The sequence below is a fragment of the Oreochromis niloticus genome, linkage group LG8 (assembly GCF_001858045.2).
Source record: "Oreochromis niloticus isolate F11D_XX linkage group LG8, O_niloticus_UMD_NMBU, whole genome shotgun sequence".
Classification (NCBI taxonomy): Eukaryota; Metazoa; Chordata; class Actinopteri; order Cichliformes; family Cichlidae; genus Oreochromis; species Oreochromis niloticus.
The window spans coordinates 234161-253684 of NC_031973.2; the positions used below are offsets into that span (position 1 = coordinate 234161).

Here is a 19524-nt window from a genome sequence, read left to right on the forward strand (position 1 = left end):
GACTTCATTTACTTCCACTCCACTGTAATATTTTGGCTGTTAAGCGTAATGCCCCTTGTTTTGCCAAGAAGAACGAGCGCTCGGTGATTTTATCGATTTTTTTCATTTGAATGAAATGACCTTGTTCACAGATAAGTCCATCCATTTGAATCGCAGGGTTTTTCTTTTAAAATGCTGCAAGAAATCAAATTTAAATTGAATTTGCTTTCATTACCTGGGCTGAAAACGATAAATTTTATGAGGGAAAGGCTTGAGAAAAGTGTTAATTAGAATATGGTAGTTTGCCATTTCATGTTCGTGCTAATCATGAAACACATTAGACTGAAGCCTGAATTGAAAAATCCTCTTCACAAGTATACTTTTACACATTAAAATTCAGTTTTAATTAAGTCGTCTCAGCAGAATATTAACGCCGTTCCTCTGGATGTCCTCTCCGCAGGTTCAGGCAGACCCAGACCAAGTCGAAGAAGGACAGTAAGCTGGACCTGTTTGGCTTTGAGGACTCGGAGGCCCAGCAGGAGGAGAACAGTACCGACAGCACGGATGGCCGGTCCAGTTACAAAATCAAATACTTTGGTTTTGACGACATGAGCGACAGCGACGGCGACGAAGACGACGGCAGAGCTAAAGAGAGGAGGAGGGCCAAAAAGAAGGCCCCCAACACCACAGTGACCCCGGTGGTCACCGTAGAGGAAACGCCAGCTGATGACCCACCAGATCCGTTCGAGAGGCTGGAGGTCCAGGAAAGGCTGGAGGTTCAGGAAAGGCCGGCGGTCAAGGAAAGCAAGAAGAACTCTGAGAAGCAGGAGAGCAGGATACGAACAGGTTAAAACACCAACACTGTCTGACTGATAATGCCGAGGTAGTGATGAGGATATCTAGTGAAACCACCTTTTTACAAAATCAGCCAAAGAGCCATGTGCAAAGTGTTACAGTAACATGAGCAGGCTTGTTATTTTCACCCTGTGCGTATCTTCCAATTAATTAAGGACAGACTGCGCTGACGCGTGTATCAAATAACAGCCTGATCCCAACTCGCCGATTCGTGATTATGGACCTCTCCTTCAGTTTGACCTCTCCTTCAAGGTCAACACATTGATCTGAAGGTCAAAGTGATGATAATGATTTGTAGAGCTACTTAAAAAGCGTTCTGAGTGCTTCTTGGCTTTTCATATTTGAAATTTCTGATTTAAGTATAATCTGTGGTAACGTAAGCCGACACGACTGAAAAGCGTCGGCTTCACTCGCTCACTCGACCTCTTCAGTGTAACACTTGTTGGGAAGGTCCTGTTGTGTTATTTCATGTCTGGCGCCTCTGTTTGCTTCACACTGTGTGTGAGGTGTGTACTGAGTGAGCTGAGAGGGGAATGGACTGCAGCGACAGCAGTGAAGACTGAAATGAAACTCAAATAAATTGGTCGAATAACATTTATTTGTTTTGCAAAATCGAAACGATGTTCAAGTTTATTTGGATGTCACCTTATATGTGAAGTGATGATAAAACAGGATTGTTGCACGCCTGCCCTGAGCCTGCTGACACATGCCTCTCTGAGTCTGACTGACAAACCCTCTGACACCAGTTTGTCCATCGCGCTGTTTCTGGAACAGTCTTTCAAAGAGAGAGTGAGAGATTCTTAGCAGTCGCCCAGTGAACATTGATTTTTTTTATTTTGTCATTATTTTAAGGTCACAGTGAAACGGCCATCATACACTCTGTAGCTACGACAGTGTGCCATAATTCCATATGAAATAAGATGAGATACATTTCATTTATTCCAACAGTAAGGAAGTTACTGTGTAACAGCAGCCAAAACATTAAGCACAGCTTGGTGAAAAGGAAAATGGAAGGTATTATCACTCAAAGCGCGCCATAAAAGTAGGTTTGAACAGTTTATTTTAGTGGGTTAGCGTCACAAAATACGCCAACACATTTTGCCCTGCACCTTATTCAGCTTGTAGGTTTTTTTCTTTTCTGTGTCTCTTGAGTCCCTGAAACTGGATTTTCCTTTTCATTACTGTATTTCCTTCTATGAGCGCCGGTGGTTTGAGGGGCATTCACATTACTCATCTTAAATGGAGAAGAATATAATAGCTCAATAGAATATATTTACAATACGACAAGACGAAAAAAGCTGAATAAAGTAAAAATGGCACGATCGGGTGGAATAAAACTGTAGCTGTGCAGAGGGACCAGAAATACAGCCTGACTGGGCTGTGTGTCCTTTTCTTGTTGCTTTGTGTATGGATAAACATTAGAGAAAGCCAACACGCCAGCATAGACTGAACACACGGACACACGCACAAACGGTCACACTCTAACAGCAAACACAACAGCTAATCCTGTTTCACTATCCAGCAGGCGCTCACTGTTAGGACTGCTGGAAATGAGCTAAAGCTCACAAACACACAGTCAGTTTCATTTGACCTTGTTTCTGATAACATGTTTTTTCCTCTCTCATATGGAAAAACTCCTGGATTTAAACATGATGAGGAAGCGTGTGCTTTCAGACTCGGGCAGCTCATGAGCATATCGCTTCTTTCTATGTGTCCTGTTAAAAATAATTAGTTTGGCCAGGAGAAGGGCTTTAAAAGTATAAATAGATGTGACATAATATTAAATTTAATTACTTTTTAAAAAAATGTTTCCCTGCAGATGTCCTGGACTTCTCAGAGGACGGCCTCAGGGTGGTGGCCAGCGGCCCGAGGAGGCCGCCTCAGGGCAAACCTGCAGAGAAGAACCCGGACACTCTCCGGAGGATCTTCAGTGCACAAAAGAAGGTCAGACGTGACACCGCTGCTGAGTCACATGAGGGTTCACAGTGTTTATGTAACAGGCTGAGAGTGACTTAAGTGTGTTGAAATGTCACCTGGATGCACTGCAAACGTGTGGGCCAGGAAATCTCGTGACTAAAACTTTATTTTGCCTTTATTTAACCAGGAAGCCCCTTGGCAGTAAAATCCTTTACAACAGGGACAGATCCAAAGAAGCACACAGTTACAGAGCTACAAAGATATGAAACATAAACAGACATGAGACTGAAATCAGAAAACAAGGAGCATAATAGGAAGTCTGGCTTAGCAGTAGCAGTTTCAAGATCTTACAAATAATTGGCTAGTTAAACTTAAGAGTTAGGATTTGAGGAGCCACTGAGAAGAGCCAAAATCATAATATGCTGCATACATTATAGATCAGTAAATAAAATCTACTGGTGCTGTTGTCTCCTTTAGGCTTAGTTAGAGGCCAAGTAGCAGATCATGAGGTACAGTGGTAATGTTCGTGCTGGATAATGAGCACGATAACATGAATTGTGATATGCAGAGTCTAGACAATAAAGAGTCAAAGTGTCACCATAATTATAATCAGGAGCATTTAACAAAGTGCTCAGTGTGCTCACTAGAAGAAAGCGTGTCATCCAACCTGATAGCAAACATTTGTAGGATGAATTAGTCCCCATTCTGAGATTGGAGTGAAATCAATCAGTGAACATCTTCATAAAACAAGAATTCAGACAAAATGAGTGAATGAAAATCAACTTAAACCAAACACAAAGGAGTTTCATCTTTGACGGATGAAGAATTCTAATCAACAGATGAAGCTTGTTAATCCATATGAACCTCTTCACAGAAACATCCTCATCTCTAAATGTAAAACCAGGACTCGTTACAGAAAGAGATCTCAATGTACCTGTGGGGACGAGACTGTCCACCCACGCCCTGTATGACTCAGTACTGTGTGCGTGCGTGTGTGCGTGCATGTGTGCGCGCACGTGGGGGCGGGCAGAGCTGAGGTTTATCGGTGCATCGATGAGGGGACGGACAGAGTTGTTTCTGAACATCTCTTGACTCCTTGTCTTTTATTTATCTGCCTGCTAATGGCCTCTACCTCCCCGTCTGCAGATCAGACTATTGATCTCATAAGAGCCGGGTCCCCTTTTCATAGCGGAGACGGATCGATGGTAGCGAGCCGCAGCGGTGGAAGTGCACATCTTAATATTACTGTAAATGAGTTGCCAGCGTCTCATACCTGAGGCGGTGTTTATCTCCTGCCTGCAAGTCTCTGCGTTCAGAGCCTCTCATCAGGTGAAAAACTTGAAGTGAGAGATTAATTGGACCTACTCGCGTTAAACTGTAGGAGTGTTTTTAATCAGGCCTCTCTGCTGCTTCCGTACTTTTCTGAGTTTGTCCTAATGAGCTCTGCGACGCCTCTCTATTACGGGCGCTTGTTAATTGTGTTCTTTTTAGTTTGCAGGCGTTTTAACTTTGTTTGAAAAGGTGACGCGTGATTATCGTTTTAATTAGTAAGACTGATTTCTGCATTCAGATTAGTTTTGCGGCAGCGTGTCAGGATTTGTTGTAATGTGGTCATTTGTACCAGAGTTTCTGCCTCTGGAGTTAATAACGCAGGCTGTTTTTGCTACGCTGATTGTCCTTTCATTGCCAATTTAGTGCCGTATCTTTGGGAATCTGCTGATCCAGTACTGTTTTCCCCTCACTTTAACACGCTGCAAATGCATTGGAGTCATCTTATTATAAGGTCGTGTAAGGCAAAGGACAGCTGCAGCACTGTGAGCAGACTCCTCAGAGCCAATAAAGGAATTAAAGTTGTAGCAGAAATCCTGAAACTGGATTAAAAAGAAAGATGTGTTGATCGCAGCTGATCATATCTGCCTAATTAGCCTCATATTTGCCTCATACAACCTCATATACTCCTCCAGCATGTCAGGTGGGTCCCACGCCACAATTATCTGTGTGGGACATTATCTAAATTAACTTTCATTTCAGTGGCAGGCGTTTTCCACCCTGGAAGTTCTCCTTCCACCCTGTCTTTGGAGACTTGCTTTGAGCTCAGGATTCTTGGAGTGCTCAGTGTCTCTTATACTGTCAACAACCCTTTTTTTTTTATTACTCACTTGTTTATTTTTTTTCCTATAGAGGCATTAGTGCTTTCAGTGACAGCTCGGTGGCTATCTGTCTTTTAGCCTTTTGAGTTTTCATGGCCTCATCCTTTCTAATTATATCTAAATTTTACGCTCAACCCTCATAGATCTCTGATACATACAGATTGTATGATATGAAAAAGGAACTTTGGAGGTGGGAAACGTACTAACCTTGCATGTAGCTTGGTAATTTAGCAGTGTAGTCTCGCACCGAAACACAAGACACTTTAAAACTGAAATTCTTCAGAGTCCACAGCACTTCCAGCAGCCTGTCTTGTCACGGTGTATTCTGGCTACAAGAGGAAAAAAAAAGAAAAAGCATGGCATTGTGGGGGACATATTTCTGCAGCCTTCTTTTATATACAGGCTTTCCTTTAGAAAGGGGAATACTTTGCTCATTTTGCTCCTCGTGTCTTCTGCACAAACTCATTTAATGCACTGCAGCCTCGTTGCATGCTTTTAAATGACCTGATTGGTTTGCTCTGATAGTCTGAAGCTTTTGAATCTGTACACCTGCAGAGAACTTTTTGAAGTGCCAAAGTATGAAGTTAATTTCCTCCCTGTTACAGACAAGCAGTAATGGCATTAGAAGACACGGTGCCCATAGGAGCATAATAACGCACTTAATGTACTCTCTCATCCTCTCTTGTTCTCCAGTTTCATGCTCTGACTCCTAAAATAACTTTCAGTTGAATTTCTGTCTCCATTGCTTTCTCTTGACCGCTTCATCTTACTTTTTACCTCCCTGTATTATCCCCCCCCCCCCCCCCCCGGGCGCAGTACATCCCACATCTCGCTCCATCTCCCATTAACGTGATCGAGAGCGAGCGAGGAGTGCAGCTCATTATAAAAATAATAACCCTCAGAAGTGAGCGGCCTACGGAGGAGTCGTCAGAACTCTGCTTTGATTACAGTAAACTGTACGTCTGTGCCATCAGCTGAGCCTGGGTGTTGTTAGGTTATTGAGCTGAGGACTCTGGGAGATATTAGATGTTACCATAATGACAACACTTGGACAGGCTCATCCATATTTAGGAGATGGCACTGACTTTGTTTGGGGAATGTTTTTAAGGGACGAGCGGTTATTACATCCATAACAGTGACCCTCTCCACTTCATTCCACTGCTGTACCATAAAGACTCATTGTCATTGTATAAAATCTACAAAATTACCACACACACACACACACACACACACACACACACACACACACACACACACACACAAATGAGGATAGGTGCTGGGGCTGAAACAAGCACACGACAGCATAACTGGAGCGCGCCTGCTCCTTAACACAAAGTAAGACACGTCGTTACATGGTTCAGTCACACGGAGCTGGTATCCGCTGGATGGAGATGTTCACATAGGATTTGATTTTACTTTCCGCCTCCGTGAGTCTGCTGCTATGCAGGTGGCAAAGCACCAACTGTGTGTGTGCCCTAAGCAGTGAGCTTGAGAGAAGGATGACAGGAATGAGTAATCACCCGTCCTGCCGATGGACACAGTCACGATGACGTCGCCACGGCAAAGCTTAGGGATGAGCGTTTTTGCCGTTGCAGTCCTGATGTTTTATATAAAATAAACTGACATTTGTCGCCCAGTTTATCTGCACTAGTTTAATTTCAGCTCATTGTTGGAATCTTTACTGCAGACTGAGTGTTATTTATGGCCCAAACACGCAGAGAGGAGCAGACAGATGGGAGAAATGAAACGATATTCATCAAGTTAACATCAACGTGTTACGTTGGCGTCAGTGCTGCGAAAGCGTCCCGATCAGTGGTAACAGAGTATAATGAGAGGGAGAAGCTGACGGGGAGAGAAAAGTTTATCAAAGAAAATCTGTCGGCATGCGTGAAACGTCTCCAAACTGTTGGCCCTTTGCTCTTCGCTTTCTCAGTACCATGTCCACTCTGGCACTGGGCGCTAGCGGGAAAGCCAGAATCAGAGGGCTGTCCGAATCAAATATGCTCCCCACTCTACACTTGTTTCATATTCTGATCATGGCGGACATCGTTTTCCTGCCACTCTGACCCCTCCGATGAAGTCGGGATAACTAATTCACGAGGTTTGGCAGTGAAGTCGTAGTTTGCTCCTAACGCACACCCCGCAATGCCAAAAACGGCGTGTTTTTGTTTTTTCTTATATTTTTAATCTGGCCCATAGCAGAGACACGGCACGTTCACCCCCCCTTCTCATCTGTCCCATACTTCTTAGCAGCAGGTGGGCGGGGCGGGTGGGCTGGGTGTCTGCCTGTGTCATTCAGATTACTGTCGCAGGCTTTAATTTGGTGTGTTGATGTTCCAGCACAGCAAAGCTCATCCCCAAACTCCCCTTTTGTCTCTGCTTATTAACCCCGCGGTGCAGAAATCCCCTCCCGCCCCACCTCCTCACCACTCCTCGCCTCAGCCAACTCTCTCCGCTCGTCCTCTTTTGTTTTTCATTATGAATGCCCCGGCAACCACCAACCACAGGTTTGGCAAAAATATGCAAAGAGGACAGGAGACGAGCCAAGGATGAGGGTGGACGGTGGCGTGGGAGGGTGTGTGTGTTTGTTTTTTAAGTGTGTGTGCGTGTGTGTCCTGCTGTTTGATCAGTGCTGGCAAACTCTGCTCAGTATAATGCGCCGTTTCTGCTTCACTCTCAGCATCAGTTTCTATCCACTATATCCGCTTTTATTTATCTGCTCTCCTCGATTGTTTCAAGTCGATTTTATTTTATTTATTGATTTTATTCCAAAGTTTCTCTTAAAAAAATCATAAAGATACAAAAGAACAGTTGGTCCACAGTGAGCAGCAAAGGCTTCTGTCTGGTGACACAATAAAAATACAGAACTTGAAATATTGAATTTAATATTTTTAGAAATTTGGAGAAAATCGGGAGTCAGAAAAGGTTTAAAAAAATTAATTAAGTCAGTTTTCTTCTTCTTTTCCGTTTCTCTTTTGAAATGATTTGCCAAGAGATTTACCAAGGATGAGACGTCGACTGCACGTGTGCAGAAATGTCTGCATACTGGTTATAACAGGTTTCAGGTGAATGGAGCTGAGTTCACAACAGCTGCTTAGAGTTTGATCTCATTTTAAAATGGATCTGTATTTATAAATATTGACCCTGTTCCATATTGCCCTAAAAATCCTCTGATGTGGGTTCTCACATTAAACACTTTGGTTTCTAAACAACTCCAGATTCGAGTGTCTTGGTTTCTCTCTGTTATTCGCCAAAATCTCCTGAATTTGAGATGCTTTGCTTTAGTAACAGTTCAGTTATTCAGTGTAATCTTCTCAGACTTTAGATTTGTTTGGTTTGTTGGCTCCTGTTTTGAAGCCTCGAGTTTACAGTACGGTGTTGGATTGGTAGAAGTGCATCCTTCTGCTGGTGCTGTGCAAACATGCAGATACTTGTGTGCTCAGTAGCATCCCACGACACAGCAGGGCTTGTTGTTGTTCAGGTATTTCATTAATACTGCTGTAAAAAGCACCCACAGCACAGCGCAAGCTGAAGCCTCAAGTGGCCATTTGAGGAACTGCATGTCTGTTTCCAGCTTCTGCGATGTTTACATTTTTATATGCTTGTGTTCGTTTTTCAGTCTCCCACCAAAGCGGTGTACAACGCCAGGCACTGGACGCTGGAGAGCGAAGAGGAGCCCCCTCCACCTTTCTTCGCGCGCTCACAGACGACTCCTGTAAGTCTCGCTTTCAGACCAAACATTCGATTTCAGCCTGTGCCAAAAACAAAGCAGCTGCAGCTTACTCATGTCAACCTTCCTCCGTCTCTAGGCCTCAGCCTCTGCTGGAGGCTCCAGTAAGGAGCCCTCTAACTCTCAGAAGGATGATGGTGTGTTCAAGGCTCCGCCCCCTCCTCCAAAGGTCACAAAGTGTGTCACTGTACCTACAGATCCATACCAGGACACTGTCACTGCACTCAAGTGTCACAAAGAACATAAAGAGGTGCACAGAAAATGTTTTATCCTTGAGATCACTTCACATCACGCTGAAGAGTTCCTGCTGATGTTTGGGTGAAACACCAGAAACATCACTGTTTCTCATTGTGCTTTGCAGCTGTATACAGTCGTCCAGCACGTGAAGCATTTCAACGACGTGGTGGAGTTTGGGGAAAACCAGGAGTTCACCGATGACTTTGAATACCTGGCTACTGGTCTAAAGAGCGGACAACCTCTCAACACGCGATGCCTTAGGTGAGAGTCTCCACGGGAAGTCAAAATTTTCCCAAATTTACCAACAACAGTCCAACAGCCAGTGATTCCAGGTGATATTTACAAAGAGCACCCCTCGTGCACTCCCTTTCTGGTTATAACAACAATACAAATCAGATGTAACCAGCTGTGAAGGTTGCCTTGCAGTGTCTAGCATGCGTCAGGGTTCAGATTTGGGAAGTGGGATATAAAAAGTGTTTGAAATTTGGCGCAATGGGATGAAGGGTGTGAGGTTCAGTGACACCATCTCACATCAAAATCACTGAAAGTCAGCATTGGGGCGCTAATGAAGGAGGCAGAGCGATACATTTTCAAAATTTAAACCTCAGAATTCACACTTAAAAATTCTTGTTGATGAATAAAACTCATTTTGTGTGATTGTTATTTTGTGTTGATGTTCTGTGTTGTGTCTTTAGTGTGATCAGCCTGGCTACACGCTGCGCCATGCCCAGCTTCAGGATGCACCTCAGGGCCAGAGGGAAGGTGGCTCAGGTCTTCAAAACGCTCAACGATGCCCCACAACACCCGGTGAGGATCAGCAGCTGAGCACTGAGCTCCAGACTCAGTGCTGCTCACGGTTCACTTTTGTTATTTGTTGTTTCAAATCTGAAATTCAGAATTTGTTGTTTAACAGAATGAACAAATAATTTGGTGAGAAATGATTCTGCATCAGGGTAATGAGTAAATACGCTGAAATCCAGTGTCTGTAATCTGGAAACAAATGTTTAAAACACAAAGAAGGCGATGTCTGAGGGAGCTGAAGGAGGTTTGAGAACAACAGTAAATAATTTAAAGTGTCTTTTTCTGTCTCCTCTGCAGAACTTGGCTCTGTGTACAGCCTCTCTCATGTACATCCTGAGCAGAGACCGGCTCAACATGGATCTAGACCGGTCCTGCCTGGACCTGATGATCCGCCTGCTCGAACTGGACCAGGACCAGGGGGGTGGGAATGGGGCGGACTCCACGGTCCAGTTCAGCGCCAAGGAGATCGCCAAAATAAAGGAGAAGATCAGGAAGCTGTGTGACACGGTGCACAACAAGCACCTGGACCTGCAGAACATCACGGTACAGAAACACACATGGCAGCGTTAAAATTTCACGTGTTGAGAGGGGGTTTATTTTGAGGGCGGAAAAAGCTTTGAGCGATTATTTCGACTGCTGCAGCGCTCCAGTCGGGGTGACTCACAGACACCCACATGTGTCAGGATGTTTCTCACAGATCTGTTAGAGCTGAGCCAGAAAAACACAAAACTCAACTTGTACAACCACAGGAAGCGGCCCACGGTGCACCCCCAAATAACTCCAATGTGTAAAACGTTAAACGTGTGAAGTGATTCTTGAGTTCAGATTTAAGCTCATGACTCCTCCTCCTCCTCCTTCTCCCTCCAGACGGGTCATTTGGCCATGGAGACGTTGCTGTCTCTGACTTCGAAGCGAGCAGGTGACTGGTTCAAAGAGGAGCTGCGGCTGCTGGGAGGACTGGACCACATAGTAGACAAAGGTAGACCATCACGCAGAAGTCCAGCAGACTCCAGGAGAAAGAGGAAAACTGTCGAAGTGTTTCGTTTCTGACCTCGTGTCCTTGTTTTGGTTTCTCTGCCCACAGTGAAGGAATGTGTGGATAACTTGAACCAAGAGGACGATAAGGAGAAGCTGGTGTCGTCTTTGTGGGGAGCTGAGAGGTGTTTACGCGTGCTGGAGAGTGTAAGTGCCAAATAAAAATAAGAAAAGACATGACTGGGATTTTTTTTTTTTTTTTTTAAGTCAACTTATGTTCTTTTTTTTATAAGCCTGTGAGGCTCAGAGTAAAATGTAATTGGAAATCAAAAAACAGCAATAAACACACATTATTACTTTGATGCCAAAAACAGAGAATATAAAGTAACAAAGTGAAAAGAAGAGTTCAATTTTAAACTCGGCTGGTGTGAACAGGCGAGGAAGTTTGAGCCGACATGCTTCCTTCGCTGGGAGACATGTTTGTTATTCTACACAAAGAGAGAAATTAAATTATGGGAGGGGGAAATGAACTGTGAGGAAACCTTATTAAAGTTTTACAGTTGTCTTTGGGCCTGCTGAGGTCCACTTGCTCAAATGTTTTGTACCAGTGACGACTGTGACAAGCAGACCACCGACTACAACCGCTCAGCTCCTCGAATGAATCCTTTTAAAAAGTCTTAAAGTGGCATCGCTGCACAAATGCTGCTGTTTACACCCCTGTGCCCCTCTCGATCACATAGTAGGACTATGTTAAAGCTGTAGTCTGTATTTATTTATTTACAGGCGAGCCAGAAAAGCACCACAAAATTTGGTCTGGCCGAAAACATCCAAACAAGACAAATGCCTCCTTTCCACTAGCTCCTGCTCTGCTCGGCCCCACTCGTCTTTGGTAGTTTTCCATTACGACTGAGTACCACTTAAATAGGACGCTGTCGTTATAGCAACGCAGACCAAAAGCCCCGTCACGGTGATGGAGGACGTTGAGGTGATGCTAAATCGATGCTGGACCACGGCACTGGTTTGTGTGGTCGTTTCCCTCGTTGTTTGGGGGTTTGATTCTTGCGGAGTCACCGCTCATGACTCATCTAGTGATGTCACTCCCTGGCCAATCAGCAGTATGCAGTCTGTTTATTGCATTCTCAGCTTGCTTGGAGCCCCACCTGAGCAGGTACTAAAAACAGTGTCTGGTACCAGGTACTACCACCTAATGAGAAACGCTAAAAACCAAGTGAAGCCAAGCTGAGTAGGTACTTGTGGAAAAGAAGCTTAAGATGATAGTGATGAAGAATTAGGTTCTTCCTAGCTAGCATAAAACTACAGGTTCTTTTGAACCACCAATGAGCTATTTGAGGACTTCTTTGATTGTACAGCTGGGGCAGTTTGCATTAGACCTGGTGGTCTGGGTCCCACCCACTCAGTCACGTTGAAGCTTCTGTCAGATTTCGGGCTGAATGCTTGTTGTCACGTTTCCCGACATGTTTGTTCAGAAAAGGTTTAACACCTGTTTTGATGTTTGAAAATCAAAACTATCACTAAATTTGACAGTTGGCTTGAACCTGATGATGGTTTTGCAAACTTATTTTGTTTGGAGAAGGGTCCTCACACTGTGGAGCAGAGAGCCAGGGGAAAAACATGAAGTCAAGTTAAAGGAAAATAAGCGAGTTCATTGGTGCTCTCCTGCTGACTTTGTGTTTGCACTCACAGGTGACCGTCCACAACCCCGAGAACCAGAGCTACCTGATCGCCTACAAGGACTCGCTGCTCATCATCTCTTCTGCAAAGTGAGTGATAACACACGGTCCTCACCCCTGATGTGTTCGTTGTGGTGTCGCTCTGCTCTGCTTAGTGTGCTGCTTAGATTCAGCAGTTTTTATCAGGTGGCACGTCTGCTGAAAACTTCTACTTTGTACTCGCTGTTTTGTTGCCTTTTCCTCTTTTACCATCTTTTTGTGCCTTTCTGGTCGGATTTCTGAGCAGAGATGGACGAAAGCTCTCCACTGTTATTGTGAAAATCAGTAAATGTGGTGTTGTAACAGCAGAATCTTTAAACCTGGTCACATACCTCAGCTGCTGAACATCCTGTGTGTGTCATCGCCATCATCTTTTTGTTGCTTGATTTCCTGGTTGTGACATCCTGTCAGTCATAGCTGTGACCTTTCGACCCTGACCCTGACCCCTGCTGTCAGCAGAGTCTCCGCTGTGGTCTGTTCATTCTTTAACGTGTTTTAGTCCTCGAGTCGTCGAGGTGTTCTGATTTATACAGACAGACCAGATTTTGTGTGTTTCCGGTTTGTTTTATACATTGGTTAAATTTAACTATAATTCATACTTAATAAACAAGGAAAACTTCTTAGTGAGCTTCCACAAACTCTAAGTAAATTAATTTAATTTTACAGCTGGCCGTGTCAGCGCTGCTGTCTACAGCATTGAAATGCTCTGTTTTGTATTGAAGAATAAACACTCAGAGTTAAAATCGCCCCTCTAATCATTTGTGGATTCATCAGATTTCTGTCCTGTTACATCTGATTTTCCACCAGCTTTCCAGGTTTTAAATGTACGACCGGCACAAAGTGCTTTTCTGGTCTTTATGACCACTTTATCCAGCAATCACCATTTAATCTCACCTGAATCTTTGGCCTGTGGGAGGGGCTTAACACAGTCACCTGGAGAACATGCGTCACACTGCGAGGCCCAGCTGATCCGACTCCGTAAACATGAACCAGTCAAGCGAGCACCTGATGTCAGCCCAGCGTCGGGTCCCTCCGTCGGTAAACTGAAGCTCCTCTCAGCTGCAGAATGATGCACGAATCTCTGCACTCACTGTTCATTAAGTAAAACTCAAGCATCTGTCACGCTGCGCTGAGTTAATTTACCTTCTCGCTCCTCCTGCGTCCTTTGTGTGACCGGACCTTCGCCCTCTGCAGAAGGTCTGCAGTGAGGGTGGGGGTCGAGGATGATGAGGATGAAGGTCAAATGGCTCGACAAAGAGCCGCTGTTCCAGCGGGCGGGTGACACAGGCCTCAGTCTGAGCCTTCAGCTGTCCGCTGCACTAACTCGATTAACCCCCGAAACTGCAGGGTGAGCGGGAGAGCGAGCGAGCACCGCCATCTAAACTCTCTCTCACACACTCACACACACGCAGCTGAAACTGTGAAGTTACTCTCACACACTCTGACAGTGTTTACTCTTCATCACTCACTCCTGTTTTCCTCCTCTTCCTCCTGACTCCTCCTGGTTCCTGCACATGCTGCCCTCATTGTTTCAAACCAAACTCGACCCTGAGCTGCTTTCAGACTTTCAGCTGTCTGCAGGATTAATTTAATAAACCCCATAACAACCCCATCTCTCTCACACACACACACACACACAGACAGACACACACACACCCGTCCTTTTGCTTATTGACGAGCCTCGTCTGCATCTGGACACAAACGCATCACTCTGTGTTAAATTAAGCAGAGCGAAATGTAAAAGTTGTGAATATGAAGCCTGTCACAGAGCGCCCAGCTGTGTGCTGCACCCTCTTCTCCTGACCCGGACTCATTGCTGATAGAATTATCATGGAAAGGAAATTAATGATGCTCCTTGTTTTATTTTGCCTGCACTTGTTGTCTTGACTGTATTTCACTGTAAATGAACCAGAAGAGTGAAAGCCCAGCTTCAGGCCTGACTTACCAAGTCTCGAACTGTTGAACTCTGATGAAGCACCTCTGAGCTGCAGCGAGACAATCAATGCAATGAACTGCAATCATAATAGGAAACACAAAGCTTGTTCAGTCCTAGTGTCGGTTCCACGCCCCATAAATGGGAGATTTAAGGCAGGAAGGACACCCGGCATAAAATCTGTGTCGGAGCAAATCTGCTAACAGTGCCTTCTGTAGCGTGTTTTAACAGATGGATGTAGCCACCATACAGTCACACATTTGACCCCCTTTTGTCTCAGTGTTTGTGTTTTGGTCACAATCATGTTGGGTTTTCCACCCAGAGGCACTAGGCTGAGGTATCAAACAACACAAACAGTGTTGTTCATCACACAGATAACTGCTAATGAGTGCTCATTAACATCCAATTAAAACCTGAGAATTTCATTCACCAAACCTGGAGCTCAGACTTCTCGGATGGTCTTTTATTATTTGACAGACAATTGCATTAAAATGCTCCAAAAGGCTCCAGTAGCACAAGCACGGCGCAGAGGTGCAGTTCACTGACGGCCATCTGTGTCAGTAAAACGAGTCACGCACCTAATAATGCAAACTTTAAACCTTAAAACGGTTTAAATCGGCTTGATTTTCAGCAAGGGGTCGATTGAGAGGACTAAACCGTATTTCTGTATCAGGCTGTAAACATGTTTATTTCTGCTGTACAGTTGGATATTTGAACATTGCAGTCTGTGGGGACTGACTCACTGCTAGAGCCGGCCTCGAGTGGACATTTGACGAACTGCAGTTTTTAGTATTTGCAAGTTTCCACATTCATTTCCCAAAGGTGGACCAAGTATTTCTGCCTCATTTTTACATTCATGTGTAAATAATTCTCCTCTTTTCCCTTCTACTTAAACCGTCTCCTCTGTACCCCACATTCAGTTTCCTGTGACACACCACCTGCCTTTTTTTTTTTCTTCCTCTCGTTGTGTCCTGATGTTCAGACTCTGGTTTCTGCTCTGTTTTCAGTCACCACTGTCATTAGATTTAATTTGGTTATTTACATCAAGCTGCTGCCCTGCCTTGCCCCTCTGCAGTTGCAGCCGGCCTCAAGAAAGAGTGTGTGTGTGTGTGTGTGAGTGTGTGTGTGAATGCTGCTCTGTTTTATGATGGAGTAGAAAAGGAAAAAGGCGAGCCATGTTCAGACATCTGGATGTGAGTGTAGTTTGCACTGATGACGATCAAGTGACTGTAAGTGAAAAGGAGGACCAGGTGAACCCGCACGGACCGCCTCATTTTGAATTTCTTGGTAACACTAAGGTTTATGGGACATTTGTTCTGAGTTATCAGTATGCAGCACTTTCGTTTATGTTTTTAGCACTTGGTAAGAAAGGTCAGTAATTATTAGGAAGAAATACTGAGTCTAGTTCTGTGAAGTTACCAGGCCTCTCTTTGTCTGTCAGGGCGCTGAGGAGGTGTGAGGAGATGATCCAGCGTTACAGCAGGGAGGTGAAGTCTGACAGAGCCGCGGTGGGGAAAGCGGTGGAGGACTGCATGAGGGCCATCATAGGAGTCCTGCTCAACCTGACACACGACAACGGTTGGTGCACCAAAAACACTCGAAACACGCTTTACTGCGGCTTATTGAAACGCTTAAACATAGTTAATCTGATGGATAACTCTGAAACTCCGTCTGCAGAGTGGGGCAGCACGAAGACAGGAGAGCAGGAGGATTTGATAGTGACGGCTCTGAACTGTGTTCTCAAAGTCCCTCAGTATCTTCCTCAGGAGCAGAGGTTCGACATCAGAGTACTGGTGCGTATTAAACACGAGTGATGTGACCGTTTCCATCACAGGTTTGGGTTAAAATTAGATTTAAGTGGTATTAAAAGTATTTTAAGAAACAGGAATATGATGACAACAGTGAACACTGATGGAGTTAAAATGACTGACCCATGAGTGCCACTGTGTGTGTTTGCTGCGTTCAGGGTCTGGGTTTGCTCATCAACCTGGTGGAGTACAGTGCCAGGAACAGGTACTGCCTGATGGAGATGGAGATGGAAGGAGGACAGGGTCCCTGCGACTCCACCGTCCTGCTCAACCCTCAGCACCAGGACATCGCCAGCACGGGCCCGCTGAGCGCCATCGCCGCTCTTGTACAGGTACAAACTCAGGAGTGGATGGAAAAACCCAAAGAAGAGTGTGACTGAAGTGAAGTCGCCATTTTACAAACATAAATGCTCATATTTTAGGAACAAACTATCCAAATGTTTTGTTTTGGTAAATCAGGTTATTTTTTTAGTTTTCGTTTGTATTAAAACTTAGAGAGGAGCGAATGAACCTGCAGATCTGCTGCACTCACTGTCACTTCAGTTGGTTTATTTCACCAGAAAAGGTGAAATTTCCCCCCCAGAATAGGCTCTAAAATAATAGTGGATGCTTTTAAATTCTTTCTCACATGCTGACCTTCATTCAGATTCATCTCGGTGCTCAGTGGACCCTTCTCAACCGGCCTGGAAGGAGAAAATAAAACTTTGTATGACCGGCGTCTCGTCGTGGGTAGTTTTGGTGTCATCTGTCAGGTGTAGACTTTAGTTTTCTGCTTCCCTCTAAAACAGTTAAGATCAGACTGAATTTAATTTGTCTCCTGATGTTCGGATGATTCACAGCATTAAAAGAAAAGGCTGATCATTCCCTCACTGCGTCTTTGATTAATGGAGCACAAACATGGTCTGATTAATGTCTGCAGCAGCTGCTGCTGTGAGGAATATTTCAAGCTCACTTTTATGTTTTGGCGTGAAAATTAATACTCGCGCGATCCTCGCAGTTGAGTTTGTCTCGTCTGCGGAAAAGCCGGGGAGGGGAGTCGGTCCTAAATATCAGTCACTGCCTGTCAGGAAACCATCTGTGAACTATTTTTATGGATGTAGTTTCTCCATTTGAAAAGTGGAGCGTTAAACCTGCATTTTTGTCTGTCCAGCAGGGGGCGACTCCTCTGTAAAAACAATCAGATGGTATCGAAATCTGAGAGGAAGTTATTGTGAAACTTTCCTGATGACTTTGTCTCAGTGGCTAGCTTCAAATCTTATTGAATACAAAACGATGATCGTTTATGTACAGCCTATAAATCGGTTGGCGTTGGTTCTGATGTTCTCTGTCGCCCTCAGCTGTTCCTGCAGCGGGAGCGGGCCGCCGTCCTGGCTGAGGCCCAGACCGATGACCTCATAAAGGAGGCGCCGAAAGCTGCTTTGGACCAGAGCGGCGAGTGGCAGGAGACGGGCGGAGAGATCCAGTGGGTCGCCAACGACAACGACTCCGACAAACAGGACGAAGGCAAGAAGAATAAGAATGACGAGGAGGATGAGGAGCTGGACCTAAACAAAGGTACAACCAGAGTGTGGCTTTGATTACTTCCTGCTGTTGATGATCGTGACCATCGTGCAGGACAAAGTGAAACATGATCCTCGTTTCTCTGTCCCAGCTCTGCAGCATGCAGGGAAGCACATGGAGGACAGTATTGTGGCCTCCTACACGGCACTGCTGCTGGGCTGCCTCTGCCAGGGGAGCCCGGTGAGTCTGACACACACACACACACACACACACACACACACACACACACACACACACACACACACACACACAGAGTTGTGTATCTGTAAGTTGAGAAGATGTCACCCTGACTCATTTATTTCCTGGAGACTAACATCAAAACATGAATGAATTGCATGCTGGGTTTGTGCTTTTTGTCCCCATAATGCGACTCTGACAGATTTGTGTGTCTGTAGGGAGTTTCTTAAAGTTTTCACCTGCATTTTAAATACAGTAGAAACACATTTACCCTCAAAAACACATAAATACAGACTCATGACACACACTACCTGAGGCGTACAGTTCACAGCAGCACTTGTTGTTATGAGGCTTCAGAGCTCGTTTTGATTTGTCTGATTTATTGTTGTGTGTTTGATCGATTTCTTTTGACTCTGTCCTGCAGATGAATGTGACTACTGTGAGAGAGAACCTGCCTAAAGGAGATTTCTCCATCATGACAGAAATGCTGAAAAAGTTCCTCAACTTCATGAACCTCACTGTGAGTCACAGCTTCAATAAAAGAATCCCTGTAATGTGTTTAGTTCTGTTCTAGTGAACACGGAGAGAAAAGTCCTGATGATTCTGATCCAATTGTACTCTGAATATGTTTGGGGATAATTTATTTACTTTTTTAAATTAAAGCTTTAAACTTGTTGTGGAGATGATCATCGTTTTACATAAAGAAATGTCGCTAAAGCAGATAAGACACAAAAAAATGGAAATTTTGACCCCTGGCCTTTTTATAAGCTAGTTTATCAAATTACCGTATATCCTGCTCATGTTGGAGCACATAAATCCAGAAGAGCGGGTCGTTTTACTGAAATACATGAAGGAGGGAAGATTTCAGAACCGAGCGAGTTTGTAGAAACGCGTCAGAGCTGCGAAAAAACACGGTATAAAGGATGGACGTCGCTACGCTGACGCCAACTATTCTGAAGCCATTTTGTCACAAAAAACTGGATGTAACGAGGAGGGGTGGGTCTCATCCTGAAATCACTTACTCATTGGCTAAAGACTTGTCAATCACAAGCCATTAGCCATTGAGCAAGCGCCATTGGCTTTGTTGAAACGTGGTATGACCAAGATTTACAAAACCAGGATATTGTGTACTGAGGCTTAGACGGAGAGCCATTTTCCCATAGGATGCTTTAGGATCAGAAGTTGACTTGCAACCACAGTTATCGCCATCTGGTGGCCATCAGATAGAATGCAGGTTTTTTTGGCACTTCTGAACTGGCTTCACTTTTATGAATGAAGCTACATCTACGTTTGTTTTCACCGTGAAGGTAATAAAGACGGCGTACATTTACTCTGACAGGATACTGGTTGTTATGTGTTACATTAATGGACACATTAGCTACAATTCCAGCATTTGCTTGTTCAGCATAATGTGTTTATACATCATCGTTACCTCCAAACAGAACTATCACAGCTGTTGCTGTCTGCAAAATGTAGTCACTATTTCACAAAGGTGGACGTGAGGCTGCTGTAAGTCCAGACTAATGCAACACTGATAGAAGAAACTCTTTCCACAATATCAAAGTGATATATTCTGATTAGTGTTCGTCGTAATCCTTCATCTGCCTGTGCTGCTCTCCGCCCGACGTCTGTCAGAGGCAGGCTAATGAGAGAAAATACTCATTATTCAACG

General features: G+C 44.5%; 1 protein-coding gene across 1 annotated transcript in view; it reads left to right on the forward strand.

The window, feature by feature from the left end:
* The window catches only part of LOC100712474 (wings apart-like protein homolog), a 32774-nt gene that overhangs the window by 10539 nt on the left and 2711 nt on the right, over positions 1–19524 (forward strand). The window contains exons 4-19 of the mRNA XM_003449428.5: positions 440–825; positions 2654–2778; positions 8521–8616; positions 8711–8881; positions 8993–9129; positions 9564–9675; positions 9967–10212; positions 10537–10648; positions 10754–10851; positions 12349–12425; positions 15749–15885; positions 15985–16100; positions 16274–16447; positions 17453–17669; positions 17767–17855; positions 18277–18372. Coding sequence (XP_003449476.1) covers positions 440–825; positions 2654–2778; positions 8521–8616; positions 8711–8881; positions 8993–9129; positions 9564–9675; positions 9967–10212; positions 10537–10648; positions 10754–10851; positions 12349–12425; positions 15749–15885; positions 15985–16100; positions 16274–16447; positions 17453–17669; positions 17767–17855; positions 18277–18372 — 2389 coding nt within the window. The remainder of the gene's footprint in view (positions 1–439; positions 826–2653; positions 2779–8520; positions 8617–8710; positions 8882–8992; positions 9130–9563; positions 9676–9966; positions 10213–10536; positions 10649–10753; positions 10852–12348; positions 12426–15748; positions 15886–15984; positions 16101–16273; positions 16448–17452; positions 17670–17766; positions 17856–18276; positions 18373–19524) is intronic.